The sequence below is a fragment of the Chinchilla lanigera genome, unplaced genomic scaffold, assembly GCF_000276665.1.
Source record: "Chinchilla lanigera isolate Chin_1 unplaced genomic scaffold, ChiLan1.0 scaffold00001, whole genome shotgun sequence".
NCBI lineage: Eukaryota > Metazoa > Chordata > Mammalia > Rodentia > Chinchillidae > Chinchilla > Chinchilla lanigera.
The window spans coordinates 45,773,434-45,800,993 of record NW_004955402.1 but is presented as its reverse complement, the minus strand read 5'-3'; the positions used below and the strand labels follow the sequence as shown (position 1 = coordinate 45,800,993).

General features: G+C 41.2%; 1 protein-coding gene across 5 annotated transcripts in view; it reads left to right on the top strand.

Moving 5' to 3' along the window:
• Rnf152 (ring finger protein 152) overlaps positions 1 to 26,429 on the top strand; it is a 72,085-nt gene extending 45,656 nt beyond the window's left edge. For all 5 annotated transcript variants that reach the window (XM_005373013.2, XM_005373011.2, XM_005373012.2 and 2 more), the window contains one exon: positions 24,864 to 26,429. In XM_005373013.2, the coding sequence (XP_005373070.1) occupies positions 25,018 to 25,629 (612 nt within the window). In that variant the 5' untranslated portion in view covers positions 24,864 to 25,017 and the 3' untranslated portion in view covers positions 25,630 to 26,429. The remainder of the gene's footprint in view (positions 1 to 24,863) is intronic.
• The last annotated feature ends 1,131 nt before the right edge of the window (positions 26,430 to 27,560 follow it).

Sequence of the window (27,560 nt, the reverse complement as noted above, 5' to 3'; positions counted from 1 at the left end):
AAACTCAGGGCTCATATATGTTAAGCAAGTTCTTTCACCCCTAGCTCCTGTGCTAGCTTTAAGGTGACGCCTTTTAGTATAGCGTGGAGGTCTTCCCAGTGCTCCTCCTATTTTAGTAAATCAAGTTTTATTAGAACATGTACATTTGCTTTTGTGTTGTGCCTGCTTCCTACTACAATCGTAGAGTAGTTGTAACTCAGTGGCCCAACAAGCCTAAAATATTACCATTTGTCCCTGTATGAAAAAGAGTATTGACTCCTGTTCTAGAATCTTGCTGCTCAAAGCAGCACCGAATTGGTAGCCCATTCAAGTGTGCGGAGCACCAGCTGGGTCTGTTCTTTACTTGAGGCTTCCTGGATAGGCTTCAGTGACCGGACTCTAGGATTATACACACACTTGTGTGCAAATGAATATATCTTTGTGCACTGCCACCCTCTCAGAAGAAGTGGGGACTGTACCCCACATCATTTTCTTAGTGTGGTTTGCAACCCCCAAATGTAAGAATGTTTAGGCTAGAAAAGGGAGGCCTTGTCTCAGAGCTAATCCCTATTTGAAAGGACAGTCACAAAGATCTCATTATTCCATGATAGGAACAGTCAGAACTGACCTGTGCTTATTTATTTATTTATTTATTTATTTATTTATTTATTTATTTATTATCTTTAAATAAAGCATATAGACTTGCAGCACAGGGTAGCAATGGAATCTGCCATTTTGTACCTGTCATTAATAGATTAGGGCCCATTTCATGGATATTGGTTCCTTGAGTCTTGGTGTCATATCCCATTACAGATCTGGAGATAGTTACTATGTGGTTCTCCTCTCTTGGAAAAATGAAAGGTCTAATGTCCAAAATTTCAGGCCTTACTACTGGCTCTTTATGCATACCCACTAGAAATCCCTGCTAGTTAGACTGATGGCATTATTAAACATCCATCATGCATGGATCTCTGTAGGAATTTCTAAAGCAAGAAGATGGAATCTATAATGGGCTGTGCCTGACTTCTGATCACCCACAAGTTCCTGTCCCATGCACCCCATGCTTGGTTCTCTCTCTGTACCCATATCTTGCACTAGATAGTGAGATCCCATGTGTATATGGCTCTTTTGCTACCAGGGTGGTCAGATGCTTCGGGAGATGCAAGCTGGGCAGAACAGTTAAGGGAAGAATAGTGGTGCTTTTAGAAAACTCTGCTTTCAGGGATGCAGAAGGAAAGAAGCTCAGAAATGCAGCACTAGCTGAGGAGGGTAGATATTGGGATAAAAATTTCACCCCATCTCCAAGCCTACAGATGAATATCACTTTGCTGCTATATCTAAATATCTATTACAGAGCTACTTAGATATGGAGCATAGAACTATCAGCATTAAAAATGTAATTACTTTTTGGTGCTACTTTTCGATGGGATGGTTCTCCTCTGGAACAAAAAGTTCCCTAGGGTGCTAAGCCTGCACCTTGCTGGATCCTGGATCCTGGGGCCTAGGGTGGAACTTTGCAGGGGGCAGGACTGGCCCTCAGGCTTCCTGGAATGCAGGGACTCTGAAAGTCTACCTATAAAGCCACAAATTAGAAGCAAACACAAAGAGTAAGAAAGCAAGAATGACACAATTAGATAGACCTAGGTGCTTCCAGCTGAGAGAGTGTATGTTTGGAAGAGGAAGAAGACCTCTTTGAGAGACAGAACACCATCCTCCACAACTCCTACTCTATAGTGATAACCCTTGAGGTCATGGGTTATAAGAAAGGAAAGGTCAGGATCCTAGCAGATTTCCCGGATGTGGAGGCTTGCATGCTGCATGAGAGGAAGTCTTAGTCTGCTTGGGCACCATAGAATGGGCAGCTTATAAACAAAAATACATTTCTTATAGTTCTGAAGGCTGGAAGGCCTGGACCAAGGAGTGTGCAGGCTCAGTGTCTGGTGAGGGCCTACTGTCTGCTTCATAGCCCCTTCTAGTTGATTTGCTTTCTCACATGGAGGAAGTGATTAACAGTCTTCCTTCAGCCTTTTTTTTTATAACGGCCCTGATCCCATTCATGAGGCTGAGCCCTTATAACCTAATCACGTCCTAACACTATCCTTTTCTGGGTTGGGTTTTCAACGTATGAATTTTGAGGGAATACAAGCATTCAGACCACAGTGGACATCCCCAGAGGAGCCATGGGTCACAAGTCCTTCTAAACTGTGTCCACCAACATGCCTGACCCAATAGCAGGAAGCACTCCTATTACCCAGGTCTTGGTATCTAAATGACATTTTTTTATCAAAAAGAACCAGAAGTCTTTGGGGAAATGGCTGATTCTGGGCCTGGGACAGGGAAGTACAAGATGAGCATGAAATACCTTTTTGTGCTACAAAGTAAGGAAATGCTCAAAGAATGATGAGACCCCATCAGAAAGGCACAGGAGCAGCCCATGATGGCTGTGCTGGCCAAACCTGGCACTGTTTCAGCACCAAAACAGTGGAGTAGTAATGAAGAGAACTCATTGGATAATGTGAAAACGTGAGTCCATACCACTGTAAATGAATGGGAAAAAAAGACTTCTACCCATAGTGGAATGTCAGCTAAGAAATGTGACAGAAAGGATGGGATTTAAAAATCATCCTTGTAGTTAATAACTCAGGCGAGAAACTTCAAGGAATGCTAAAATTAGTGGACAGAAATTCTTTTTTTTCTCCGGTACCGGGAACCGAACTCACGACCTTGTGCTTGCCAGGCAGGCGCTTTTGCTGATGAGCTAAATCCCCAGTCCCTGGACAGAAATTCTGTGAGGACTAGGATGTTTACATAGCTCAGTTATTCTACCAAAGACGCATTAAATACAAAGGGAGGGGGAGAAATCAGGGAGCGATACATGATCCAAGCTGATATAATACAGCCACCTGTGGGCCGTATCACATTAATTATATCTCCTGCCTCTGCCCCCAAAAAACAAAAAATAACCTGAATATATTCACAAACAAAACCAAATTGAAGGAGATTCTATAAAATGATTTCTGGTAATTTTCAAAGCTGTCAAGATTATAAAAGTCAAGGAAAGGCCAAGGAATTGTTCCAGCCTGAAGATGACTAAAGAAATGTGACAGATTAATGATCTTAGACTATTATTATCTCTTGCCTTATTTGAAAGACAGTAAAATTTGAATGGGTAGTATAGCAAGGTTGTATAGCAAGGTTGGTCTCTAAGGTAGTATAGCAAGGTTGATTTCTTGAGATTATATTATCCTAGCAGTGCCATGGCTATACAGCAATTATGTAGACATACTTTGAGCATACAGGGGTAATGGGACCTAGGATCCGCAGTTTACTGTCAGATGGTTCCACAAGGGCAGCAGGAGTTTATTTTTCACACTAAAGTGAGATCCGGTGGACAATCCTGTGTTTATGGAAGTGGAAGGTGATGGAGGAGTTCAGCTGGGATTACAGAAGTGTGCAAAAGATGAGAGTGAATTGGCAGTTTCTGATATTTTCAGCAGAGAAGCAGCTTCTAGTAGGGACAAGGAAAATGAGAGGGTGGATGGGAAGTAGTCAGCTTAGGATCAAGGTGCGTCGATATGTGGGACATAAGTGGAAATCAGGGAGCTGGGTCACGAGATGCTGGGTTAAGGTTCAGATAGGTCTGAATGTGGAGGTGAGCGCGGTGCCTGGAGTAGCTATTGAAGGCAGCTGTGTATCAATCCATGTGATGGGCCCTTTGGTGGACACTCAATGCCATCTTGGCATCCTGCCATGAAGACCCTTCCAGCCATAGGCATTAGTGTCCTGTGGGAACAGTTGGTGGCTATCTGTGGATGCTTTGAGACCAAGTTGTAGGGGAGAGAGTTAGAAGGGTTACAACAGTGCATTGTAGAAAAGGAGATTGGTTTAAGGTCCATTTCATTTCATCTTGGTTCACTTCTGCTAATGCTTATGAACAACTGGCTGATTCAAAGTATAGGTCCAAAATGTGAGGATCCGAGTATTACTCCTGTGTCTTTTGTTACAGAGCTGATCTTTGGAGTGTTTTCTATATGCTGCTCTGGTCCCTTTAACATGCCAAAGCAAATGAAACTCCACAGAAGGAGACTGAGGTGGAATTATAGAATCGTTTATGTTTCTCTTAACTTAATTCACTCTAGGTATGAATGCCTACCATGTGCATAGATGCTGAGCTTTACAAAGATGAGAACATGTGTTTCTTGCTCTAGACGAAGCAGTCTGGGTGGTAGGGAGACTTGAGAATGAACAAACTATTATAGCATAGCATGGGAATCATTTTAATAGCAGCTGATAAAGGGCTGAGGAAGTGGGGAAGAAAGCTTTTGAATCAGAGGAATGGTATGTTTGTTTCTTTAAAGAAAGGCACAGAAGTCGGAAGCCAGGAATTGGAGCGTTCAGAAGAGCCCCAGTCAGGGGCAGGTGTGGGCTGGTAGATGAGAACTGACACCTATCTCCAAGGACCTTGTGGCCACCCTGGAAAGTCTAAAGGGGACAGAGTGTGTTTGGGCATCATGACTCAGGAGCTCTGCTAGATGTTTTGCCTGTGCAAAATAGAAGATGAGTCAAGAAAACCACCAAGTGATGAACCTTTGTGTTTGGGGGTCTTCCCACAGGTTGTTCAAAGAACTGCTAGAACTTTCTGGATGTGTGATAGGCTTGCTAACCCCATGTTAGCACTTCTGCCTAGAATCTTAGAGAATAACTGAGCAGGTGGAATGGATGCATTTGTAAATATCATGACCCTTCCCCCAAGAATCCTTCAGCCTGTATCCTGAGAATGAGGACATTGTCCTACCTAATCACACCACCATTATCACACCCGAGAAATTCACCATTAATACAATAATATCACCTAATATACAGTTTATATTCAGAAAATGCCTTATTGTTATTTTTCCCCTTCTCAGCCTGGGACCGCATGTTGGTTGATGAGTTATAATTGGTGTTCTTGTCTCCCTAATCTTTTAAAATCTAGAATAGTCTTCTTTTTGTTTTCCTTCTGTGCCATTGACAGTTCTGAGGAGCTGGTGCCAGTCCTGCATATCCTATTCCCTCAGGGTGAGGTGCAAGACGCACATTTTAGCATGATCCCTACTAGGATAAAGATGACTGTTTCGGCATGACACTTCTTAAGTGACATTGTGTCCTTCCATGGCATCACCTCAGGAAGCCCGCTGTCAGTCTCTTCTATTACTGGCATGTTAACTTTGATTTTTTTTTTAATCTTTTTTTTTTTTTCTTTGAGACAAGGTCTCACTATTTAGCCCAGGCTGGCTTTGCACTTGCCTTGATTCTCATACCTCAGCCTCTGGAGGGTTCTGATTATGGGCATGCACCACCACGCCCAGCTAACTTTGATCTTTGATTAAGATGATATTTTCTAGAACCTCCATTGTAAAGATATCTTTGCTCTTTATGATCTAGTAAGCAATTTGTGACTTGATACTTTGAGATATGTAAACATAATGTCTTTCAACAACCTCTCACCCAATGATTTTAGAATCTATTGCTGATCTTTGCTTAAATTAGTCACTACTTTAGAGATGGCAGCATGGCAGTGTCCAAAATGTAATCAGTCATTTTTCATGTATAGGTTAGCATTTTTCAACTTAAAAAAAATCCTTTACATTGCTCCTTTTCTTTCCTCTTTTTTCAGTATTTTTCTTTTTTCCAGAGTGATGTTATTAAGTTCTGGACTTTTTTTCTTTTTTTGGTTAGTTCAATGTCTTATAAAAAGTAAGATCTATCTTAGCCAGTTTGGGCTGCCATAACAGAACATTATACACTGGATGGCTTTGACAAACATTTATTTCTCATAGTTCTGCACACTGGAAAGTCCAAGATTAAGGTGATGGAATGGTCATTTTCCAATAAGATCCCTCTTCCTGTTTTGTAGATGGCAGCTTCTTATTATATGCCCCTTACTTGGTGGGAAAGAGGGCTCTGATCCTTTCTTCTTCCTATAAGGGCACTAATACATCAGGAAAACTTCTTCCACAGACAAAGGACTACTATCTAGAATATATAAAGAACACACACAAAAATCAGACCCCTGCCCAAATTTAAAGACGCAAACCAAAAATGAGCCTCTGAAATGAATAGATAATTCTCAAATGAAGAAGTACATATGGTCAATAAATATATGAAAAAATGTTCAATATCATTGGTCATTTGAAAGATGCAGTCAAAACACACTGAGTTTCCATTTCACTCTCGAAAAAATGCTATTATCGAGAAATCAATGAATAACAAATGCTGGTAGAGCTATGGGGAAAAAGGAACCCTTTTCCACTGTTAGTGGGAGTGTAGACTGGTGCAACCACTGTGGAAATCATTGTGAAGATTCTTCAAAAAACTAAAAGTAGAGGTTCCATTTGACCCAGCTATTCCTCTTCTTGGTATCTTTTTGAAAGAATTAAAAGCATCATGCCACAGCGATGTATGCATATCCATGTTAATAGCAACATGATTTGTATAGCTAAATCTTGGAAGCAGTCCAAATGCCCATGAATGGGTGAATGGATAAAGAAAATGTAACTTTTATATGCAATGGAGTACTATACTACTCTGCCATAAAAAAGGATAAACTTAAGACATTTTCAAGTAAATGGATGCACTGTGAGCACATACTCAGAATTGAAATAAATCGGGCACACATATTTAGATACCACATTGTTTCTGTGGTGTGAGAAACCAAAAGTGTAAATAAACCAAAATGTATGATAGACATTGGGAAGTGGGAAGAAAATGGTCAAGGAAGGAGAACAAAGGAGGAGGGGGGGAAAGGAAGGAAGAGACAAGAAAAAAAGAATAGATGGGAAAAGTGGAAACAAAGTCTCTTCAAATGGGAAAGGGAAGAAAGGTTGAAGGGAAGGGAGGAGAATGAAGAAAAAAAGAAAAATCAAAGTATATTATGCACAGGTATAAATCAATGGATGTGCGCATTGTATGTATCAAAAGTATACCAATAAAATAAAAAGGAAAAAATAATTATAATAATGAAAGGAAAAATAAAAGATATGTTATATGCATGTACCAATTTCCCACAACAAATCTCATCAGTCTGTATCACTAATATGCACTAACAAAAAAAAGTTAACAAAGAAACAAAGGAAAGCTCCTTCTCGCAATCTCATCTAATCCTAATCACCTCTCACAGACCTGTACCTCCAAATGCTATCACATGGAGGAGTAACATTTAAATGTACAAGTATGTAGGGGACACAGACATTTATTCTGTAGTTATCACTAGTTTTTTTTTTTTTTTTTTGGATGTTCGCATTGCCAGACTTGGTCAGTGCAGCGCAAACCCCTTCTCCTGGCTCTGGCTTTTCGGCATATCTTACCATCCTCCATTCATGGCACAGTGGAGCAGTCCAGGCTCTCACTGCATCACCCCCGCCCCACAAATCAGCCATTTTTCGGCATTTCAGGCACTTTTTGGTGAGAGATAGTATTTAGAAGTGAAATTGAAGAACTAGGTGTGGTCACTGTTACCGGACGGCCTTTTAGTGAAAGCTTTGAAATACATATTATTTTAAATCATGAGTGCTGGTGTTTCTACCTTAAACTGAACACAGCTGTGTTCTGTCTCACCTCTCATCCCAATATTTTTATCCCATTATCATGGTGAGAAAATCTTGTCTCCTGACAATTTTAAAATAAAGCTTTTGGGTTTTTTTTTTTTAGTATATAACATACATGAAATTGTTTCAGAATTACTATACCAACAGTAGTATCAACACCAACAACAAGCTAAGTTCAAGTTGTGTTTCTGGTGTTAATAAAGAGTATAGCCCAGTGGGGCTCTGTGGAGTACTCATGTTCAGAAGTTACTTGGATGTGGTCCTGTTAAGTATAGTTTACTTGTTTGTATTTCTGTTTCATTTGAAGGTTTGATTTTGTTCTTTTTGGGTTTATTATTTTGATACGTAAGACACTGAAGTATGGCTCCAAAGTCACAACTCCCCAAAAGGCTCAGCAGAGAGAGGTCTCCATGTCCTTCCTTCCCATTCCCACCTCCTCCCATATTGGAAACCATTTACATTGTGTGATTTGTCCTTTGTGTGTTTATTTTTGTAAAAATAAGCAAATATAGCTGGACATAATGGCACACACCTGTAACCCCAGCACTCCTGAGGCTGAGGCGGAAGGATCATTGCAAATTTGAGGCCAGCCTGGGCTACCTAAGGAGTTCAAGGCCAGTTTGAACTAAATAGCAAGGCCCTGTCTCAGAAAAAGAAAAAACAAAAACAAATATCTGTGCTTATTTCTCTACTTTGCTTTCTTCCCCTTTCACTCAGCAAGAGAACCTGGGTGTCAGTGCAGTGCCCCTCGCGGGCATCCTCCTTTTCCATGAACATGTACTACTCCACCAGGTAGATAGCTATATGTGGGTCAGTTTTCTGTAGAGAGGAATTCAGATTGTTTTCTCCAGAGTATTGCTATTGCAAGTACTGATAACATGAATTACTTTATGACTATGTCACTTTGTACTTATTTTCAGAGTGACCACTTACAAGTAGAATGGCTGAGACAGAAGGTAAAATCACATAGTTTTGCTAGTGCCACATTCCCCGCCTACCATTTTGTCTTTCCAAGGGCAGTGTCTGAGGCTGCCTACAGTGGGGTCACTTGCTAGAGCTCTTTTTAGTGAGATTAGGGAATTAACAGTGGCTCTTAACCTTCAGTTGACATTAGAATCACCCAGGGAACCTTTTGTTTTTGCCGAGCTTTACAATGGAGCTTTATTTCAGATGCTGATTTATTGGGTTTTCACTGGGCATCATGAACATGGATTCAGATTACTTTGTGAAAGTTCTGGTTTAGCATCTAATAGGTTAGTAAACTGCCCTGTAACTCCTTCCTTTAATCATTCTTTGAGGAGATAAATAAAGTGTACTGAGAATGCATGCATCCTATACTTAAGATTTTTAAGTTGCCTACAGATACTGGTGACTATATTGACAAAAATATTTTAAATTTTTCAATAGTGGCCTTATTTCAATTAGCGTTTATTCATTCCATAAGTATTTATTGAGCACTTATTTAGGAGCACTAGATGGACACTGAGGTTATATTGTTAAGTGAAAGGGAGAAAAACAAAGTGAAGGAATATGAATAGATATCTGGGGTTTTTTGAGACAGGGTCTTGCAATTCAGTTCAAGCTGGTCTTGAACTCCAGGATGGTGCTGAATGCGTAGGTCCTGAGAAAGGAATACAGACAGACCAGGTCCTTGTCTAGGATCTTGTTTTTAGCTGATGGAGACGAAGATAAATCAGAGTTTATTGAGCACATCAGCTGGCCAAATGCTGGATGCCAGCATAAGTTTCTGTGTTTATGGAATTCACTTCCCTCTGGGAGACACAAGTAAGCAGAATCCAATCATTATAGGAAGGGGTCCTAGAAGGAAAGGATTAAGGGGAGATTTCTTGGGGGAGATTATGAGCATCTAGGTGAAGCTTTTCGATACCCTAAAAGGGAAAGACAGCGTTCCAACTATGGGAGTGAAAGGCTTGGAGATGAGAAAAGAACTTTGCTTTTAGAGAAGGACAAGTGATTCAGAGTGGCGGGAATGTGGGATTCAAAACCAAAGTCAGATGAGATGACTAGCCAGGGGCACCTTTTGCTTCACTGTCTGGTGCATAGCAGCAGATCAATAAATTATTGGATGCTTGGTTGAATGAATGATGACTTGCTGATTTGTAGAATAGAACAGTTTTGTATTAGCTTTTTGCTAATCACACATAATTATGGGAGTTGGTGTTTCTAGTGTATTTGATATTTTATCTCATGAATAAAACTGATTGTTTTTACACAAATGGCAGATTATGGAAGTAGCCATAAGAGAGTGAGGTCACTTGGAGTGATGTACTGTCCTGCTCCATTCCAGACTTCTGGACAGAAAGAACAAGATAACACTCTATAAATTGTTACAATGTCTTCTATCTCTCTCTTTTTTTTTTTTTTTCTGCTTATTATAATCCAGCTTCAGGGATAGATGACATTTTAAAAGTCTCTTTGGCTCTGAGAGTGCTTGAAATGTTTCCCATCAGCTAAAGAAAAACAGATAAGGGTAACAGACAGCCCTTGGGTTCAATGATGTTAGTGCTAGAATCACTTCCTCAGGAAATTATGTGTGTGTGTGTGTGTGTGTGTGTGTGTGTGTGTGTGTGGTCCTCTGGTCTCAGTGATACTCTATTAGCTGGAAAAACAGAGGCAGTATGACAATTAAAATGATCATGTGAAGGATGGGAGTTCTCAGTGGACTTGGGGATTGGATTTGTAACCTTTATGGGGTGGGGGCACCTTAGATTTGAATTTCTTTGAGGCTTTATTCTTTTCTCCCTCTTCCTCATGTAGGAGAAATTTGACCTTGCTTTACATTGCTCAATACCTTGAGAGCATTACAGAATTATTTTCTAAAATACACTAGCTGTCTCAATAAACCAATTTAATCTGATTTTTGTGACCTATATCAGTTAATGGCTTATGAGTAATCTGTTTTCATTTAAATCTGTATTTATTGTTTTACTGTTATTATCGCTGCCTCTCTGTGAAACATATCAGAATATGCACAATGTAGGGAAATAATTCTTCCTCTGTTGGCAAACAGTAGTGAGTTTTAGTAGAAAGAATAGAACTGGAATAAAAGGAAGCAGGCTGCTGCTGCCTGGCTGGTACAGTGGCTTAATATATTCCTTGCTGTCTTCTGCTGTGATAGGAATTTCGAAAGAAGCAGGGGAATGAGACATAACCTGGAGCAGTGAAGGGTGAGGAACCCAATCAGATACTGAGAATCATGAGGAATTGAGTGTGGGGGATTCTTTCTAAAATGACTTAGTGGTGTTCTTTGCTAAAAGTGGATTTTACAAGGAAGTATACAGATGGGCCCAGGAGAAAATTAAGAAACCTGGCTAAAGTTTGGCCAAGCAAAAAAACTTTGTCTTTCACTTTTCTCCTTTACTTTCCAGTCTTTCTCTACTTCCACCTAATCTTTAAGCCCTTTTTATTTGCTTTTCATTGTTCCCTCTGTCCCCATGCCTTCATTCTAGTCTTGCATGTCTCTCCCTTCAATCAATCTTCTGCCAGTTCAGGGGAGCCTTAAAAACATAATGCACCATTGAATATTACTAAGCCATAACAAAGGAAGGAAATTTTGATACATGCTATAACAGAGGTGGTTGTAATGACGTGCTTACTGTAATAAACTAGACAAATATTACTGTAGGACAGTGTGAAAAGACAAATAGCAAGCTGGGCATGGTGCTGCATGTTTGTAATCCTAGCATTTAGGAGGCTGAAGCAGGAGAGTGCTGAGAGTTTGAGGCCAGCCAGAACTACATAGAATCCAGGGCCAGGCTGAACTACAATGTGAGACCCTGACTCAAAAAAAAAAAAAAACCAAAAAAAACAAAAACTAAAAAAACCAGATAGTCTATGATTGTTATATGAAGTATCTGAAATACACAGATTCATAGGGAGAAAGTCAAATAGAGATTAGCATAGGCTGGGAAGTAAAAAAGGGGAGCCAATATCAAATAGCTACAGATACCTCTCTTTGGGAAGACAAAATCTAGAAACAGTGATGAGGGTTACACATTGAAGTTAATTAATGCCACTGGTACATTTTGAGATGGTTAAATATGGTGATGATGAGGATGATGATACAGTTGCAACCCTTACACTTCTCCCCTCCTAAGTCTTCACAAGCCCTATCGCCTACTGGATGAAATCCAGACTTTACATGATCGGTCAGGGAGGACTGGTCTCTTCCATGTGTGGGACCCCTACTTCTCACAAAATAAGAACCTCCCTTCTGGCCCCATCTTCTGCCTTCCTCCGCACTCCTTGGGCAGGACTGAGAAGGAGAGGACGAGGGGCTGCTGGGTTGCTTTTGTCTCCGTCCCTTCCTCCTCCTCTTTCCTCCTTCCCCTTCTCTCTCAAGCCCGTCACCCTCCTTCAGCCTGGCTGGGATCCAGGTGTCCCCTGGTGGCCTTGCCCATCCCAGCCTGCAGGGAAAGGAAGCTGCTTTGTCTTCCAGACCAGAGTGGGAAGGAGGATGTGCACTCTGGCCCAGGGGTCACCCTGTCACCCAGTTCAGACCTAGGGCAGTGTGGCCAGGGTCAGAGGGGAGCCCGGCTCGTGTCCATCTCTCCTCAGGGCTGGGCCAAGTTGGTTGGTTAGGACTGCACACACCGGCTTGGAAGGACCCTCCTGCACCTGCTGGTGATGTTTCTGTCAGCCGACTACTCACCATGTGCCATTCAGCTGCTCCCTGTGTGTTAATGTGGGTCCATCACACAGCCATGGGGCGGAGTCTCTTATATCACCTCAGCAGTCCTGAATAAAATTGAATGTTGGTTTTGTTGAGAAGTGACGGTGTGGCAGGTCTTGGAGCAGAGCCAGGAACACTTGCATGTAAGTTCCTTGTGGTGGTCCCAGACTCTGGTCCCTGTTCCTTATCACCTTGCTGTACTGCAGCAAGGTCTTTTCTTTTGTTGAGGACTGTGCTTAAAGTTCAAGTGGTATCTTCTCATGAAAAAGCTTCCCTGGCTTCGCTGGACGAGCCAGATTCACCCTCTTTCAGTTCTGTCTGTGGCTCCTACAGAAGCCCAGAACACCAATCACTGTACTCTCCCTGGGCCTGGCATGGTTGTTGTATTTCCCACCAGCCATTTCTCTTCAGATCCCCAAACCTAGAAGAGTACCTTATAGTTAATACATATTGAATGCGTACTATTTATTAAGAGTATTACAGTGGGTTGAAGGTATAGCCCAGTTGCAGAGTGCTCGACTAGCACACATGAGGCCCTGTGGGCAATCCCCAGTACTGCAAATAATTAATAAATAAATAAGTAATAGATAACGGCATTATAGTATAGGGCATGATAACACTGTGTGTTACTTGAGGGTTTTCTTGGGGAAATATGAATGTGAAACTGACTGAAGATTATTTTCAAAAGCATGGTGCTGGGTCATTTACAACTGCATTTAGTATACTGCCACTGTCCCCTAGGCCAGTACCCATGGGTAAGGTTGTAAATGCACAGGTGCAGAAGTGGAGGGCACAGCAGTGGGTGAGGGGGACGGGCGAGGGCAGGAGGGACAGATGAACTGAGAGAGGCACAGGGTGCCCCTTGGGGTGGTAGAAATAGAGCGGCTGGCGTAGACATTACATGATGAAGAATATTTGTCAAAATTCACCGAACTGTACTGTATTGTTGATAAATTTTGTTTTAAAGCTGACTTAAAAATACATTTAAGAAAGTGAGAGGGGAAATCTTTAGAATTTATTGTTCAGCTAGGAAAGACAGATTAATGATGGATGATGTGTGTTTGTACCACTGCTCAATATCTAGTTTCAGGGTTTGTACTTTTTTCTTTGCTTCTTACTTTGCCTAAAAGGAAAATCAACCCTTATTGAGTTACTGCAGCTGGAAGTAAGGAAAAGCAGAAGTAATGAGCGAACTGACAGCTGACTCCCCGAGGTGCTTAATTTTAGTGCTCATGCCTTTAAGATTCTTTGCAACTTCACTGTGATTCTTAGGTCGAGCGATGAATCATCAATATTGAGAGTAGGTGGGGAGGCTGCAGCAATAAACACATTCTGCTCAAAGAAAATAATCTTATGAATGACTTTGAGATAGACTTATTTAAAGTGGTACCTGTAAAAACCCAACAGGTTTTTAATTTGCCATTCTTTTCACCTCTTTAAATATTCTTCGAGTGATTTAAAGGAATTCTAAGAAATATATATGTTTTAAGAAAGATGTACACATATATATTTAATGTGTGAAAGTGAGTCTTAACAATTAGGTGGGTTTTATCCTTATTTGTTTTTTAATTGAAACAAGACTTTCCCTCTCTGCATCTCCTACCAGTCTTAGGGTGTCTCAAATTAGGGAAGTTCTAGTTTTTATAAATCATATATGTTCTTCAGCACTTTGAAGGAATGCTCCATGTGTTTGGGAATTTTATATAGTGTCTCATTGCATTAGAGTCCTCCAGAGAGACAGAACCAATAGTGTGTGTGTGTTTGTGTGTATGCATTTATGATTTATGAGAAGGAGGTTATGAAGAAATTGGGTTATGGTGGCTGAGATGATAAAGGTAAATCACTGTAAGATACTACTTTTAGAGCTGAGATTGATATGGCCAAATATAAATTTGTTCATCTATATTTATGTTTTGTTTTGAGACAAGGTCTTGCTGTGTAGTTCAGGCTGGTCTTGAACTCACTTTCTAGCCCAGGCTGGCTTCAAACTTGCAGTGATCCTGAGCCTCAGCCTCCTGAGTGCTGGGATTACAGAAATGCACCACCACAACTGGCTTTGTTGGGCTATTTTATAGCCTGCCTTTACTATGCAAATAGACACAAGAATTGTGTCCACATCAAGAGGAACTTATCACCATGTCTTTGTAAAGTTCCATCAGATGAGGAGTTGTCTTTAATCTGGAGCTATCATAATGACTCTTGATGGTGTGATGATTGATTTCAGGTGTTAGCTTGACTGGATCAACTAATATGTAAAAATTGAATAAAGCATTATTGTATGTGTGTATATGTGCATGTGTGTGTGTCGGGAGGGTGGGGGTGTTTACAGAGAAAGACAGCCTGAGTCAGAATGAACTAGATGAGCCAGCATCATCCAATCAGCCTATAGTCCAGAGAGAACAAATGCAAAAGGTGAATTAGTCAGCCATCCCCCCCACCCCAACATATACCCTCCCCAGCTCTGAGACGTGCTGGTTCGGTGAGGACATCAAAAGTTCAGGCCTCTGGCCTTTGGACTCCAAGACTTAAACATCAGCAGCCCACTGTGTTCTAGGGCCTCGTGACTTGAACTGAGCCATGCTATGAAGATCCCAGGGTCTCTAACCTCCAGGTGGCCTGTCATGAGACTTCTTCGTTTCCATAGTCACATGAGCCAATTCCCTAATAACATCTCTCATATGTCCACGTACTTGGCCTGCTGGTGCAGTGTCTTTGGAGAACTCTGACTAAATGGGACAGGTGAGTGAAGATCATTGTCATTGCTCTGTGTTCTCTTTTCTGTTGTCTAGAAATGGTCATTTAAAGAAATGTTTCATCCGTAAAGCTGTAATGTTGTCTCTGTCTGTGAGCCTTTTTATCTCCACTGAGCCCACAATAACTATGAAAATACTTTGATTCTCTAATTTGCTCCCAAATGTAGTAAGGTAACTTGTTAGAACAATAAGCTGATAGAGCTGGGCATGGTGGTGCACACCTGTAATCCTAGCACTTGGGAGGCTGAGGCAGGAGGATCATTGCAAGTTTGAGAGCAGCCTAGGCTACAAAAAGAGCTCAAGGCCAGCCTGAACTGCATAGTGAGACTCTGTCTGAGAAGACAAAGAAAGAAAGAAAAAAAAAAAAGCTGATTGGGGTAGATATCTCCAGAGTAATATACTGAACTTTAAAAGTAAGGAAAGAACTAGTGGGGAATGATGTAGATCTGAGGTCAGTAAACAGTGGCCTGTTTTGTAAGTGTACTTTCATTGGAACTGTTGCAGGGAGGAAAAATCTTCAATACCATCTTAGATCCAGTGTCTAGAACCTGTGAATTAAACTGACGAAAGACAAATTATAGGAGAAACTGTTTACTTAGGCATGCTGCAAACACTAGGTCATGAGTAACTCAAAGGATTGGCTGGAATTGGGAGATTATGTCCTTAGCTTAGCAGCTGAAGGAAAGAGGGGAGGAAAGGCTGATAGGAGGAGAAAAATTCAAAATTTTTAAGAAAGACAATTGGCTTTGTAGGAGTACAACTGGGAGATAAGTGTGCTGATGGTGTGTGGTTATGCGGACTCACATGGGTCACAGGACTCCCCCAGAGTGATGTATGCAGGCTCTACTCCTTGTCTTTCTTCTGGGAAAAGACCTCTCCAAAGTAGGAATTCATGGCAGTCTCATTTCTCAGCAGTTTCTGCTTTTAGTCAGATAAGGAACACTTCAACAAGGCCTCTTTCCACAGCTGGTGACTCACACATACCTTCGGCGTGAGGAACTCTTTATCATGGCTCTGAGGTCCTGAGTGGGTCCCCACAGAATGTAGCTTTCTGGTTCCTTGATACTGTGTGTCTGCCTCCACGCTTTGGCAAGCTGAGTACAGATGATCTTCCTCTTACAACAAACCCATCTTAGGTTGAAAATGCACTGTCGTATGCCTCTTCTCCTGCACACTGTAGCGAAGTAACTACACTGTTGAGTAGCGATTGTTTCTCCCATGTGCTGAGAAAACATTGAAAGAACAAATTTACTTAACATTTCAGTTCTTTCTGGAATGTGTGGTTGGGTAAACAACTAGAAGTGAGGAGATAGGCCTGGGGACATATAATCCCAGCTCCTTGGGAGGCTGAGGTGGAGTATTGGAAATTCAACACACGCACGCACACACACGTGCACACACACACACACACGAGTCAAGGGATGCACATCGGCACTTCATTTTATAGTAGAATACATTTACATGTAGAAGATGTGTCTTGGGGATCCCCATATCCTGCATGTGAAGAGTAGGGGCAGAGGAAGCACACAGTACACAGATGCCCTTGCTTTCCAAGACCTTGCTCACAGCTGTCTACAGGGCCCTTTCCATCCTTCATGCACAACAACTCCTGGTCCTCAAACCCTTAGTCTCCAGCAGTGACTTCCTGTTCATCCCTGGCCTTGCGCTCTCTTCAGATTGTACACTGTGATACCACTTCAGACTAATTCTGTTGTGAGGCCTGTGGGTTCAGAGCTCACCTTGCTGCCTGGGAGGGAAGATTTACAAGGTCGCTGAGATGCCTAATGACCTAAGGGAAGTATCAGCATCCTTCCCTCCAGCACGTCCACCCAGCTCTGCACTGTGCCTGAGAAGAAGGCAGAGAGGGCCAACTTGTTCTGAAGTCTGGTATCTTTTCTATCTCTGACAGCCAATGATAGCTCTTTGTGTAATCGTTCTGGCCAATCATTCCCTTTGTGTGATCAGTTGCTTGTCTGTGATCAGTGAGGGAGGATTCTGATTCTGATGCTCTGCCTATCTTTCCTGCTTTCCTGTGGTTATCTTGATAAGGTGCTTCCCTTTCTCCTTGAGAACGTCTCGTTTGCCGTGGTATCTTGGCTAATGCTTGGCGCATGGTGAGTTCCCTACCACTACATGATTTGTTCTAATGAGTGCCCAGCTAGAGACTTAGAATTACTGTTTCTTTTATGTCCCTTTGGATTTACCAGTGTGCATGATTTGTGAGTTACTTCAACTCTGTTCAGAATTCTAGTAGACAGCTTAGTTGACTTCGTTTGTTCTGCCTGTCTACCTAAGGGTATCTCCCTCCCCCATCTCTCCAAGGAGCCCAGGATCCCCTAAAAGTCTCTTATAGTGCTTCTCTACTTTCTGGCCATCAGCAACTTTCCTTGACCAGCACTGGGTGACAGAGCATGTGAGGATAAAGCGCTATGATTGGTGAAGGCAGCATGGTCTCCAGAATGAGGCACACAGCCGGGGAGCAACTTTGCAAGGGAGAGAGGGGGACTGTCTGTGTCCAGGAACAAGTCTGGGTGATGGGGCTGACTCACAGGATGCTGGAAGGCTATTGATTCGATGTGAAATCATTTTTATTATTTTAGAAAATTGAAATTGTGGCTGTTTTGGTAAGTGGTAGCTTGATGTAGTTGCATTCATTAAACCAAAGGTATAAAAGAGGACATTTCTAATGTAAGGCTGGGTCCAATTTAAATAATTTAGGTGCCCTCTCCTCATTTCATGTAAATACTTAATACTTGTGAGATAATATTTGTAAATTATCTGTCAAGTATAAGAAGCATAGAATGAGCAGCCCAGTAGTATATCATGTTGAAAACCCAGCAGTGTGTCATCAGTATTTTTATTAGAGACCATCTAGTCCAGACTCAATTTCTTAAAGGTAACCTATCTATTTAAAAGTAGTGTTAGATCTAAAATACTTATGTCTTGTTTCCAGTAACATTGGTTGATGGGCGGATATTCAGACACCAGTGATTATCACCATTTATTGCAATGCTGAAATATGGCTTTAGCTCCAAAGGTCTTGATTTCAATGTACTTTGGTTTTTGGTATGCAGCACTAAACTCCAGCTGGGTCAAATGCATTCATGTTTTAGTAACTTGCCTTGAATGAAATATACCTAAGGCTTAAGTAAGTAATGTCTCTGGCAACTGTGGCTTCTTGGTTAGTTCGGTTTCTCAGTGACACAATGGCCACAGCAGCGCCCTTTGGCACAGCATACCCTTGGCTCCATGGCACAGACAGACAGGTATGGCAGTGAGGCTGTGGCCAGGCCTTTGATTATGTGCTGAGTCCCTGGAGTGATGTTGGCACTGTAGCTGATCTGTTTTCTTCCCATTCAACCACTCATATTCTCTGCCTCACCCTGCCTTCCTCTGTTGCCAGGGCTAGTTGATCTCCAGCACTATCAAGATCCCCTACCCCATTTTCTTCCATCATCCGAGACATTTGTTTAAACACATTTTTCACTTTCCAGAGTGTGGCTTCATCAAATATAGCAAACCAGAATTTTCCTGGGAGAAAATGGGGCGGGGATTAGAGCTTGGGCCAGTGAAGTCCTCAATTTAAATTTGTCAGTGTCCAAGTGCCCACTGCCCTGCTCCATTAAGCAATGCCTGTTGTTGTACCACGTGGACTATACATGTACCTGGCAGTTGTGTCCTGGAAGAATTGCTCCTTGCTACCACAGAGCCAAAAGTCAGTGACATACCTGTTACCAGGCCGCTTCTATCCATGTCACTGATTGGAATGTTTGCTAAAATCCAGCATAATTCAGTAGTTGTGCCAGCTGAAGTACCAGATGAAATGGAATTATAATTGTATTGTTTAATCTCATCTCAAATATTTATATTTTTTCAAGAATGAAGTAGCTGGCTTGTATAAGAAAGTCATGCTTTTTCAATAGAAAAAAGAAAAATAATACTGTGCCAAGTTTAATGTCTGACTTCTAAGAGTTTTTTCAACACAACTATTAAACTTTAAGATTCTCATGTAGAACATCAATGGGACAGTTCAAAGTCAGACAGATGTAATTAATATCAGACCATGACATGGTTCCTTCAAGAGGCTTTGTAATTAATCCCATCATCAAGAAATATATGAAACCTTTTGAGCGTAAGCAGAGTAAATCCATCTGGGTTATTTATTACCTTTTTTTAACCTCAGGTTCATATACCTGGCAACTGGGATTATAAAAATTCATTGTTGGAAATTTTATCACCCACTAAATTAATGGAAGGGCTTCACCACACCCACACTTTATAAAGACACATAAAATTATATAGTTTGAAAAGAAATCTTATTTTGTAAAATTATGTTGATATTATATAGCATCAAATACCATGGTTCTCAAACAACACACACACACACACACACACACACACTCTCTCTCTCTCTCTCTCTCTTTGATTTAACTACATATTGTACAATTAATATTGTTTGTGTAACAAACATAGTTTATGAAACCATGTTTGAAAATGCTCTCTTATAAGCCATAATTTTTGAAAATTCTTTTACTGAGCCACTATTTCTCATTTTTTGGTTGTTTTTCTCTTTAATCTTTACTTTAGGTTGCAGAAAAAACAAATTGTAGTGACATTTAAAAAATGGTTCCAATATATTTCAGCATATACTTGTTCTAGTGCATTCTATCAAAGTATTCTTTATTTTTAAAATTTAAAGAGTTTTTTGAGTATCATATTGTTTTCTTAAAAAAAAAGGCGACAACAGACAGAAGTTCCTAAAGCAGTTATCAGTATGTACTTGTATATAGTACACTTAACAGGAAACTCAATTTCTTTCCTGTCCTACGTGGGCCTTGTCTGCATTCCTTTCTTCTCTAGTGGATTTGCATCATTCAGCTTTATGATGAAAGGAGCAAAGAATGTTTCATCGTTAGCTTTGGGCAACAGCCTCATGCATTTTCTTCTCCTTACCGAACTAATCATCATCATTACTAATTATGCTCCAGAAAATAAACCAGAACATGGTACAGCCTGGCTTACTATTGAACAATCCGTGTATAAGTCAGAAAGGCTGCTGTCAAGATGGCTCCAAGTGGCTGAAGATTGAAAATAGATACTCTTTCTCCATTCTGCTTTTTGTTTAGCCTGTACTGTAAGGCCTAGAACTTACTTGGATAGAGTTGGAAATTGAGCATTATAGTCTAATGTTAAGGCAGCTTAACATGAGTTAAGCGAACATAACTCTGAGCAGTCCTGAATAAAATTGAATGTTGGTTTTGTTGAGAAGTGACGGTGTGGCAGGTCTTGGAGCAGAGCCAGGAACACTTGCATCCCCTCCCAAGTGGTTCAAGACCGCAGCTCCTCAACAATCAGGAAGTGCCTCTGGGCAAATCACACACTGCGCTGTGCCAAGTAGAAAGGTGAATGTACTTGACCTTCATCCACAGCTCCCTCATCCATGCTTGGCCCATGAGGAAGCAGGCTCAGCGAAGTTCAGTAACTTGCTTTCCTATCACAGCTGGTTAGTGACAGAGCTAGTGTTTGATCCCCATGATTTTGAAGACAAAGCCTCTGTTTTTCTCATGCTGCTAAAGTGTTTCCTATACTGTGGTCTCATTTAGAAAATAAGGTAAACAGTATGGAGAGAAGGAGAGTTAATAATTTGGTGCTCACTGTTTTGATATTGATATCACGAAAGGACTTTGTCCCCAACAGCATTGAGAAGTGTTTGTCCGGCGTGCCATTGTTAAGGAAAAGTCTCTCCAAGTTCGTGAAATTGTAGGAATCTTCAATTTTTCCACACTCCCCTCTAATCTTCTTGTTTGCGCCATGATAGCTCACAGTGAACCATCCTGCTCATCCGTGTCTCATCTATGATGTTATGGCTTGGTCTCTTCAGTGGGCCTTTAACATTATGGGTAGACAAAAGCAAGATTCACTGACAAACCTTGTACTTTATTTTGTTTTTAAGAAAAAGTAAATTCATTATTATGGGTATAAAGTTGAAAAACTGTTACCAGACCCAGTTTGGCTACTCACCACCTGAAAGCCAATACTTGAGAGACGAGAGTTAGTGGGGAAATTGGTGGGTGGCGGGAAGTTTTGTTCAAGGGCTGGCACCCTGAGAAGGTGGTGGGGCTGTTTTTCCCGAAGCTCCATTTTCAGGAACTTAGGTATGTGACCCGTTTTTTAGAGAGAGGGAAAGGAGGCACAGTAAGATAATGGAGAGGCTGGGTTATTGTCATCCAACATGTGTGTCTCCTTTTTTGTAGTTCTTCTCTGCCCAGAACATTTCAGGGGGCCTCAACTCTCTGGGGCTAGTCACTGTGGTTCTTTAGACATCGCACTTTCATAGCAATTTACACGTTTGTTGTTAGTTGACACACAGAACTAAAGAATAAGGAGCAGCATGACATAATTCTAATTAAACCTGGGTTCTGTAAATATAAAGAAAGATTATTTAACGGTTAGTGTCTTACTCATTTAGGTGTGGCTTCTGCTTAGAATTTAGAATGCTAGGCAGGAGAGGAAGTAACCTTGCAAAGGACAACTGCAGAGGAGTGGCCAGTTACATAATTCTACACTCCACATTCATGAGTTTTGCTGACATTCCAGTTCCCACACTCACTGCACCTTGCACCTGTAGCTAGTGGTCACTATACCGAACGGCACAGACTAGATCATGCAGCTTTGAGCTCCTTAACTTGCCTCCCTTCCTTTGCCCCTCTTTGCCTAGTTCTCTTTTCTAAAAAATAAAAATAAAGTGTTCCTTGATTCTTTTCTCTATAAGCTGCCATTTTGCCGCCTTTATTTCCTAGGACATCACTGGGCGGGGGGCTGATACACGTTAGCATCCTGAGACTCCATCAGACCCCGATGTCCTGCTTAAACTGGGCTAAAAACCCAGTAATCTTACACTTATCAAGCCCTGAGGTCCTCCCTCAGTGTTCAGTTTCCACTCCTGTGCTGGTCAGAACTCCTGCCCAGTGCTGGGGTGTATCAGTGGGTCTCCTCCTACTTCTGACTCAGAGGCCCTTTCTTCTCCTGTCAGTTTCCTTGGTCTCTGGCTGCTAATCTGTTCCTTGTGGGTGCCACGTGATCTTTTGTGCCCTTGTTGACTTTTCTTGGCATCACCCCCACATTTTCAGCTTCTTTTTTCAATCTATCTTCCTAGTACCTCAAATAGAATATTTCTAGGTAGGATGCATTACATTTCTCTTCATGAGCTCAATTTCTGTCAGTGACACCGTATACCTGTCACGTCTTCACTTTGACTCCTTCCCCTTGTGACCTTATTGTGGTCCACTGCTTGATCTTGCTCCACTAAGACCTCTTACCACTTTCCATCTCCTCATCCTATTTATGTCTTGCTTAATGTTAAAAATGATTATATATAATGTGATATATATTATATCAGTCTCTATCTCTGTCTATCTACCTGACTTCTTGTCTCTTCATCCTGTTTACCTGTGGTCTGATTTGTCTTTTATAATATTGTAATGTTTTACCTCTAGTCTAACAAGTCTTTCTGATCTGCCCTGAAGAGATGGTTCTGCTGCTTTTTGCCTTTTTGATGTTTTCCAATTGCCAATTCCTCGGCCTAGCGCTTGAGGCTGATCATGGTTCCCAATCTGTTAGTTGTACCGGACTAAGCTCATTTCTCTTTTCCCTGTGAGATCTGCCATCCTGACTGAGTCGAAGGGTGCTTATAGTGACCTACAGAACCTATTGTGTATATAGGCTGAGAATTGCATTTCTTTAAAAGTTATCTGTATCAAAGACAGAAAATAAGAACTAAAGCTATTAAAAGCTTAAAGAAGACATCTGTAAGTTACTCTAGTACTTGAAAAAAATCTTCGGGCCAACGTCACCACTAAAATAGAGAAGTAATTCTATAATTGCTGACATCTTTTCCTTCATTCATGCTGATTTCTTAACATGAAAATAGTCTGTCCTCTGATTTTATATATCTGATTCTTATCTTAATTCAGATTTTCACTAAGACCTCCTTGATTCCTCTATCTCTATAACACTGTGAAGTCACATAAAAATTGTTTTAAGTATTTAGAACTCCCACCTCTTGTCTGGGATAGTGTATGGGCAGAGACAAAGTTTTAAGTAACAAGGGGGGAATATAAATACCAAATACTTTATATAAGGTGCATGGTGGATACTCAAATATCTTTTCTTTTCTTTTCTTCTCTTTTCTTTTCTGTCTTTTTGAGACAGGGTCTTGCTATGCAGTTCAGACTAGCCTCAATCACTTTGTAACCCAGGCTGGTCTCAAACTCAGAATGATCCTCCTGCCTCAGCCTCTTGAGTGCTAGGATTACAGGCACATACTACTATGTGTGGCTCAAATGTTTCTTGAATTAGTGGGTAGATAAGCATCTCTATAGACTTTCTGAATGTTCTCTTACTATATTTTGCTTTTAATAGTTTAGGTGCTTGTAATATAGCTGAAAATATTTAAAAATATATTGCTCTTTTGTCACTTTTTATCAGTGACTTTTTTTGGCCTATAAATTGGTTTGTTTTTTCTATATTGTTTTAAATTTTGATTTTCACTAATTGTGTATCATGGGAGGGGCTTTTTTAATTTCACAAAGGACATTAGAACTATAAAAGAAGGCTTCTGACCATGGATATAGGCACGGTTCTGGAGTAAAGTTGATTTTTTCTCAATAGTGGTAGAACAGTTCTTTGCAGAATTATTATGGCTCCATCCAGAGACATATACTTTAGGTAGCTTCAATAGGGACAGAGCTGAACAGCCTTTGTTTTGCCTTTCCTGGAAACCTTGAGTGGGGAAAATCTCATTTAAGATCTCTCTTTTTTTACCCTCGATATGGGAGAACCTAACTTATTCATATATTTGTGTTTTTTATTTTTCTTCATAGTTTTATATTTTTCTTCAAACCTGCCAGTCATCTGTATTTTCATTATATAGTATTTCATTATGATCAGGGAGTTAATAGTATTTTGCTTTTAGGAGTTAAGAATGCAGTTCAGTGGTAGAGCACTTCCTTATAATATGTGAGAGCATAGGCTGGCTCCCCAGCGCTGACAACAACAACAATAAATATTTAAGCAGCCATGTTTCTTGGCGCAAGCCTAAGTAGTAATGAGATTAAAGGGACCCACTAGAAAACATCAGTGGCAGCTTTGTGATTAGTGTGCCTTTGTCGTGCCTACCCCCTTTAGATCATTGCTGTGTTGTTTTTGTTGGTGGTGGTTTTTTGTTTTGTTCTGTTTTTGTCTCTTTCAAAACAATTGATAAGAATTATTGGTTTTAGTGATTTAGTGGAAAAGATAAAAAGATGACTTTGTGTACTGCTTATGGTGTCATTTTAATTGCTTATTTGTGAGAAACAAATAAGCCTAAGCTTTACACAGTGAATAAGCCAGTTAAGCAGCAAACATCTAGGTTTGTGAAGGCACCTGAATTTGGGAAATAAAATCGGGGAGTAAGGAGAGGCAGAAAAGAGTCAGATGATCCATGGAAAGAAATGTACTTCTAGGGAATGCTGCAAATACAATGGAAGTGAGAGTGTTTCTCCAGTGTGTTTTAGGACGTCCAGGGTCCACTGAAATGTACGTAATGAAACAAGACTCTCTCTTTATGAAATAAGGGGGCATTATTTACAGCTGTTGGTGGTACCCATTTCTTTAGAAAGGAGTGTTTTGACATGTGGTCTGAAAACTTTTCTTTACCTTCCACTGGCCATTACAGGAATCTGTGTCTCATCAGTGGGAGACTTTTATGCTTGTGACGCAGGCTGGACTTTGGAGCTGTGATACAAATCTAAGTATACTGGCATTGCAACTTCTTTGAATTAATTACTTTTTTGCATTATTTATCTCCCTCAGACATGAACACACCTGCCAGCGCTAAATACCTGTGAACTCCATGGTCCCCTCCTGACATCAGAAAGACGACATCAGAAAGACACGGAGTGGTGGCCTCTGAGAACCAGCTCCTGTCCTTTGGTCTTGGCCTTGCCCTTCCTGCTCAAGGTCCACGATGGAGACGCTCTCCCAGGACTCTTTGCTGGAATGTCAGATCTGTTTCAATTACTACAGCCCGCGGCGAAGGCCCAAGTTGCTGGACTGCAAACACACCTGCTGCTCAGTGTGCCTCCAGCAGATGAGGACGAGCCAGAAGGACGTGAGGTGCCCCTGGTGTCGAGGCATCACCAAGCTGCCCCCAGGCTTCTCCGTGTCCCAGCTCCCAGATGACCCCGAGGTCCTGGCCGTGATCGCCATTCCGCACACTTCTGAGCACACCCCTGTTTTCATAAAACTTCCCAGCAATGGGTGCTATATGCTGCCCCTGCCCATCTCTAAGGAGCGCACACTGCTGCCTGGAGACGTGGGCTGCCGCCTGCTGCCCGGGAGCCAGCAGAAGTCTGTCACTGTGGTGACCATCCCTGCTGAACAGCAGCCCCTGCAAGGTGGGGCTCCCCAGGAGGTGGTGGAGGAGGAGCCAGATAGGCGGGGCGTGGTGAAAAGCTCCACCTGGTCTGGTGTGTGCACTGTCATCCTGGTGGCCTGCGTCTTGGTCTTCCTCCTCGGCATCGTGCTCCACAACATGTCTTGCATTTCTAAGCGCTTCACTGTGATATCCTGTGGCTGATGTGGGGTGCAGGGGAGGCTCTGTGGGTACCAACTTAGGGGTTGAGCAGGTGTTGGTGATGGGATCCCGGCTGAGAAGGTGGGGGATGACACTGACCATTTGGTGCCAAGCACTGGCCTCTGGGTTGCCACTTGATTCGCCCGAAGACAGACGCCAAGGGCAGAAGGTGAGGTCTCAACAAGATACCGGGAGAATTGTCCTGAGAATTGATGGCAACAGCTTTGAAGATGATTGCATGCGTCCTCATAATCATGTATTAAATGGGCTGTAATTTATGATTTTTCAAGATCATGTACGAGATAGACATATTCTACTTAGACCTTCAGCAGTACACGTGCGTACCAATGTGATCTCTTAAAGCAGTAGATTAAAACAGAGATGCTGTTTATACAAGTAGAGTTAAACCTCGAATCCTTGTGAAAATTCAGTGAAGACATACAGTCCTGGCTTCTTTGCTTTTTGTTTTTTAAACGAAACCCAGTCTTCATTTAGTTGCTAAGGCTTTATATACATTTTGAATGGCATCCAAATCAAAATAAGTGAAACAGACTGTCGTGTTCTCGGAGAAAATATTTGAACAAGTGTCTCTAGTGTGTTGTATTTTGTCATGTACCTTCCTTTTCCTTCACTTGTGATTAGAGCTCGCTACATGTTTATTAAATGGAAAGCCCAACAGGGGAGCAATAAACTGAGAAATAATGAGAAATGCCTGAATCCCACAGGAAACCTGTATGCCAATTTTTCTCAAGCCATCTCCCAAAATAAGAATTTAAAATGTAAATATTATGTATTTGTGGATATGTGTGTTTGTGTGTGTAATTTGATTTACCTCAGGGTTTGGGTCTGTTTGTAAGAGTCCCTGGAGTAAGACCTCATGGGTGTGAATGAGTCACGGTGGGCACCTCGTGGGCACCTGTTCTCCCAGTGAGGCGTTTCTTCCATGTCACCTCCAACATTCACTCCTCTGCTTTATGTAAAGTTCTGTATGTTGTTAGGGACCAATGAAAAGTAAGAGAAGAACTTGTCTTTTCTCTCAGTGTTGGGTATTGTCAAATCCATGAGGGCTGTTAACCAATAGCAAACCCGGACGGGCGTTTTCATAGACAGTCTGCGGTTATTTTTCAAGGATGTTCCAAGACAGTTAAATGTTTTTGAATTCTCGTTTCCTCTTGTTGCTATAAAGTGACATCTTTTGTATTTCAAAATATGTTTTTATTAAGAAAAGTGACAAAGTATACTAACAACGCACATTCCAATGTAAGTGGACCCGTTCTTCATGAATGCTCAGCTGTTCTTAAATGGTTGGTGGTATATTGATGCTCATGGAGAAAGACCTGCTAGTGGTAAATGGTAAATTCCCATCCCTGGGTGTGTATGCATTCAGAAATAGCTGTGACCTTTCTAGGTTACTCTGATTCCTTTTGTGAAATTTAGGAAGCAAGTGTTGTGTGTCAAAGACTCCACTCACATGAATATATGTTAGATTTCACTGAACCCCTGAAAATGGTGGCAAAGGTGGTGATGGTTGGGGGAATAAGGGAAATATAAGTGGTGACTAGTTCCAAAGAGCAGTGTTAGAAAATAGCCCTGTAAGACTGAGACAACCTAATTTATTTATATGCTATTATCTTTACACAGCACAAACTATGCATACTAAACTGATGGAATTAGTGTGAAAACAAACAAACAAACAAAAAACCAAGGATACAAAGCTAAAACGTAATTGGCATGAAAATTCAATTTAAATTATGGACTCTGGTATTTCAAATCTTTCAAATGTCATAAGACCTTTAGAAAATGTATTTGAAAGCTGAAACTAGAAATTAGGTTAAAGTGCAATTTTATTGTGTAATCTATTGGGCATTATACAACAAATGATCTAGGATTTATTTGGTATTAATAATTTAGGTATATTAGCTGAATTCTATCCT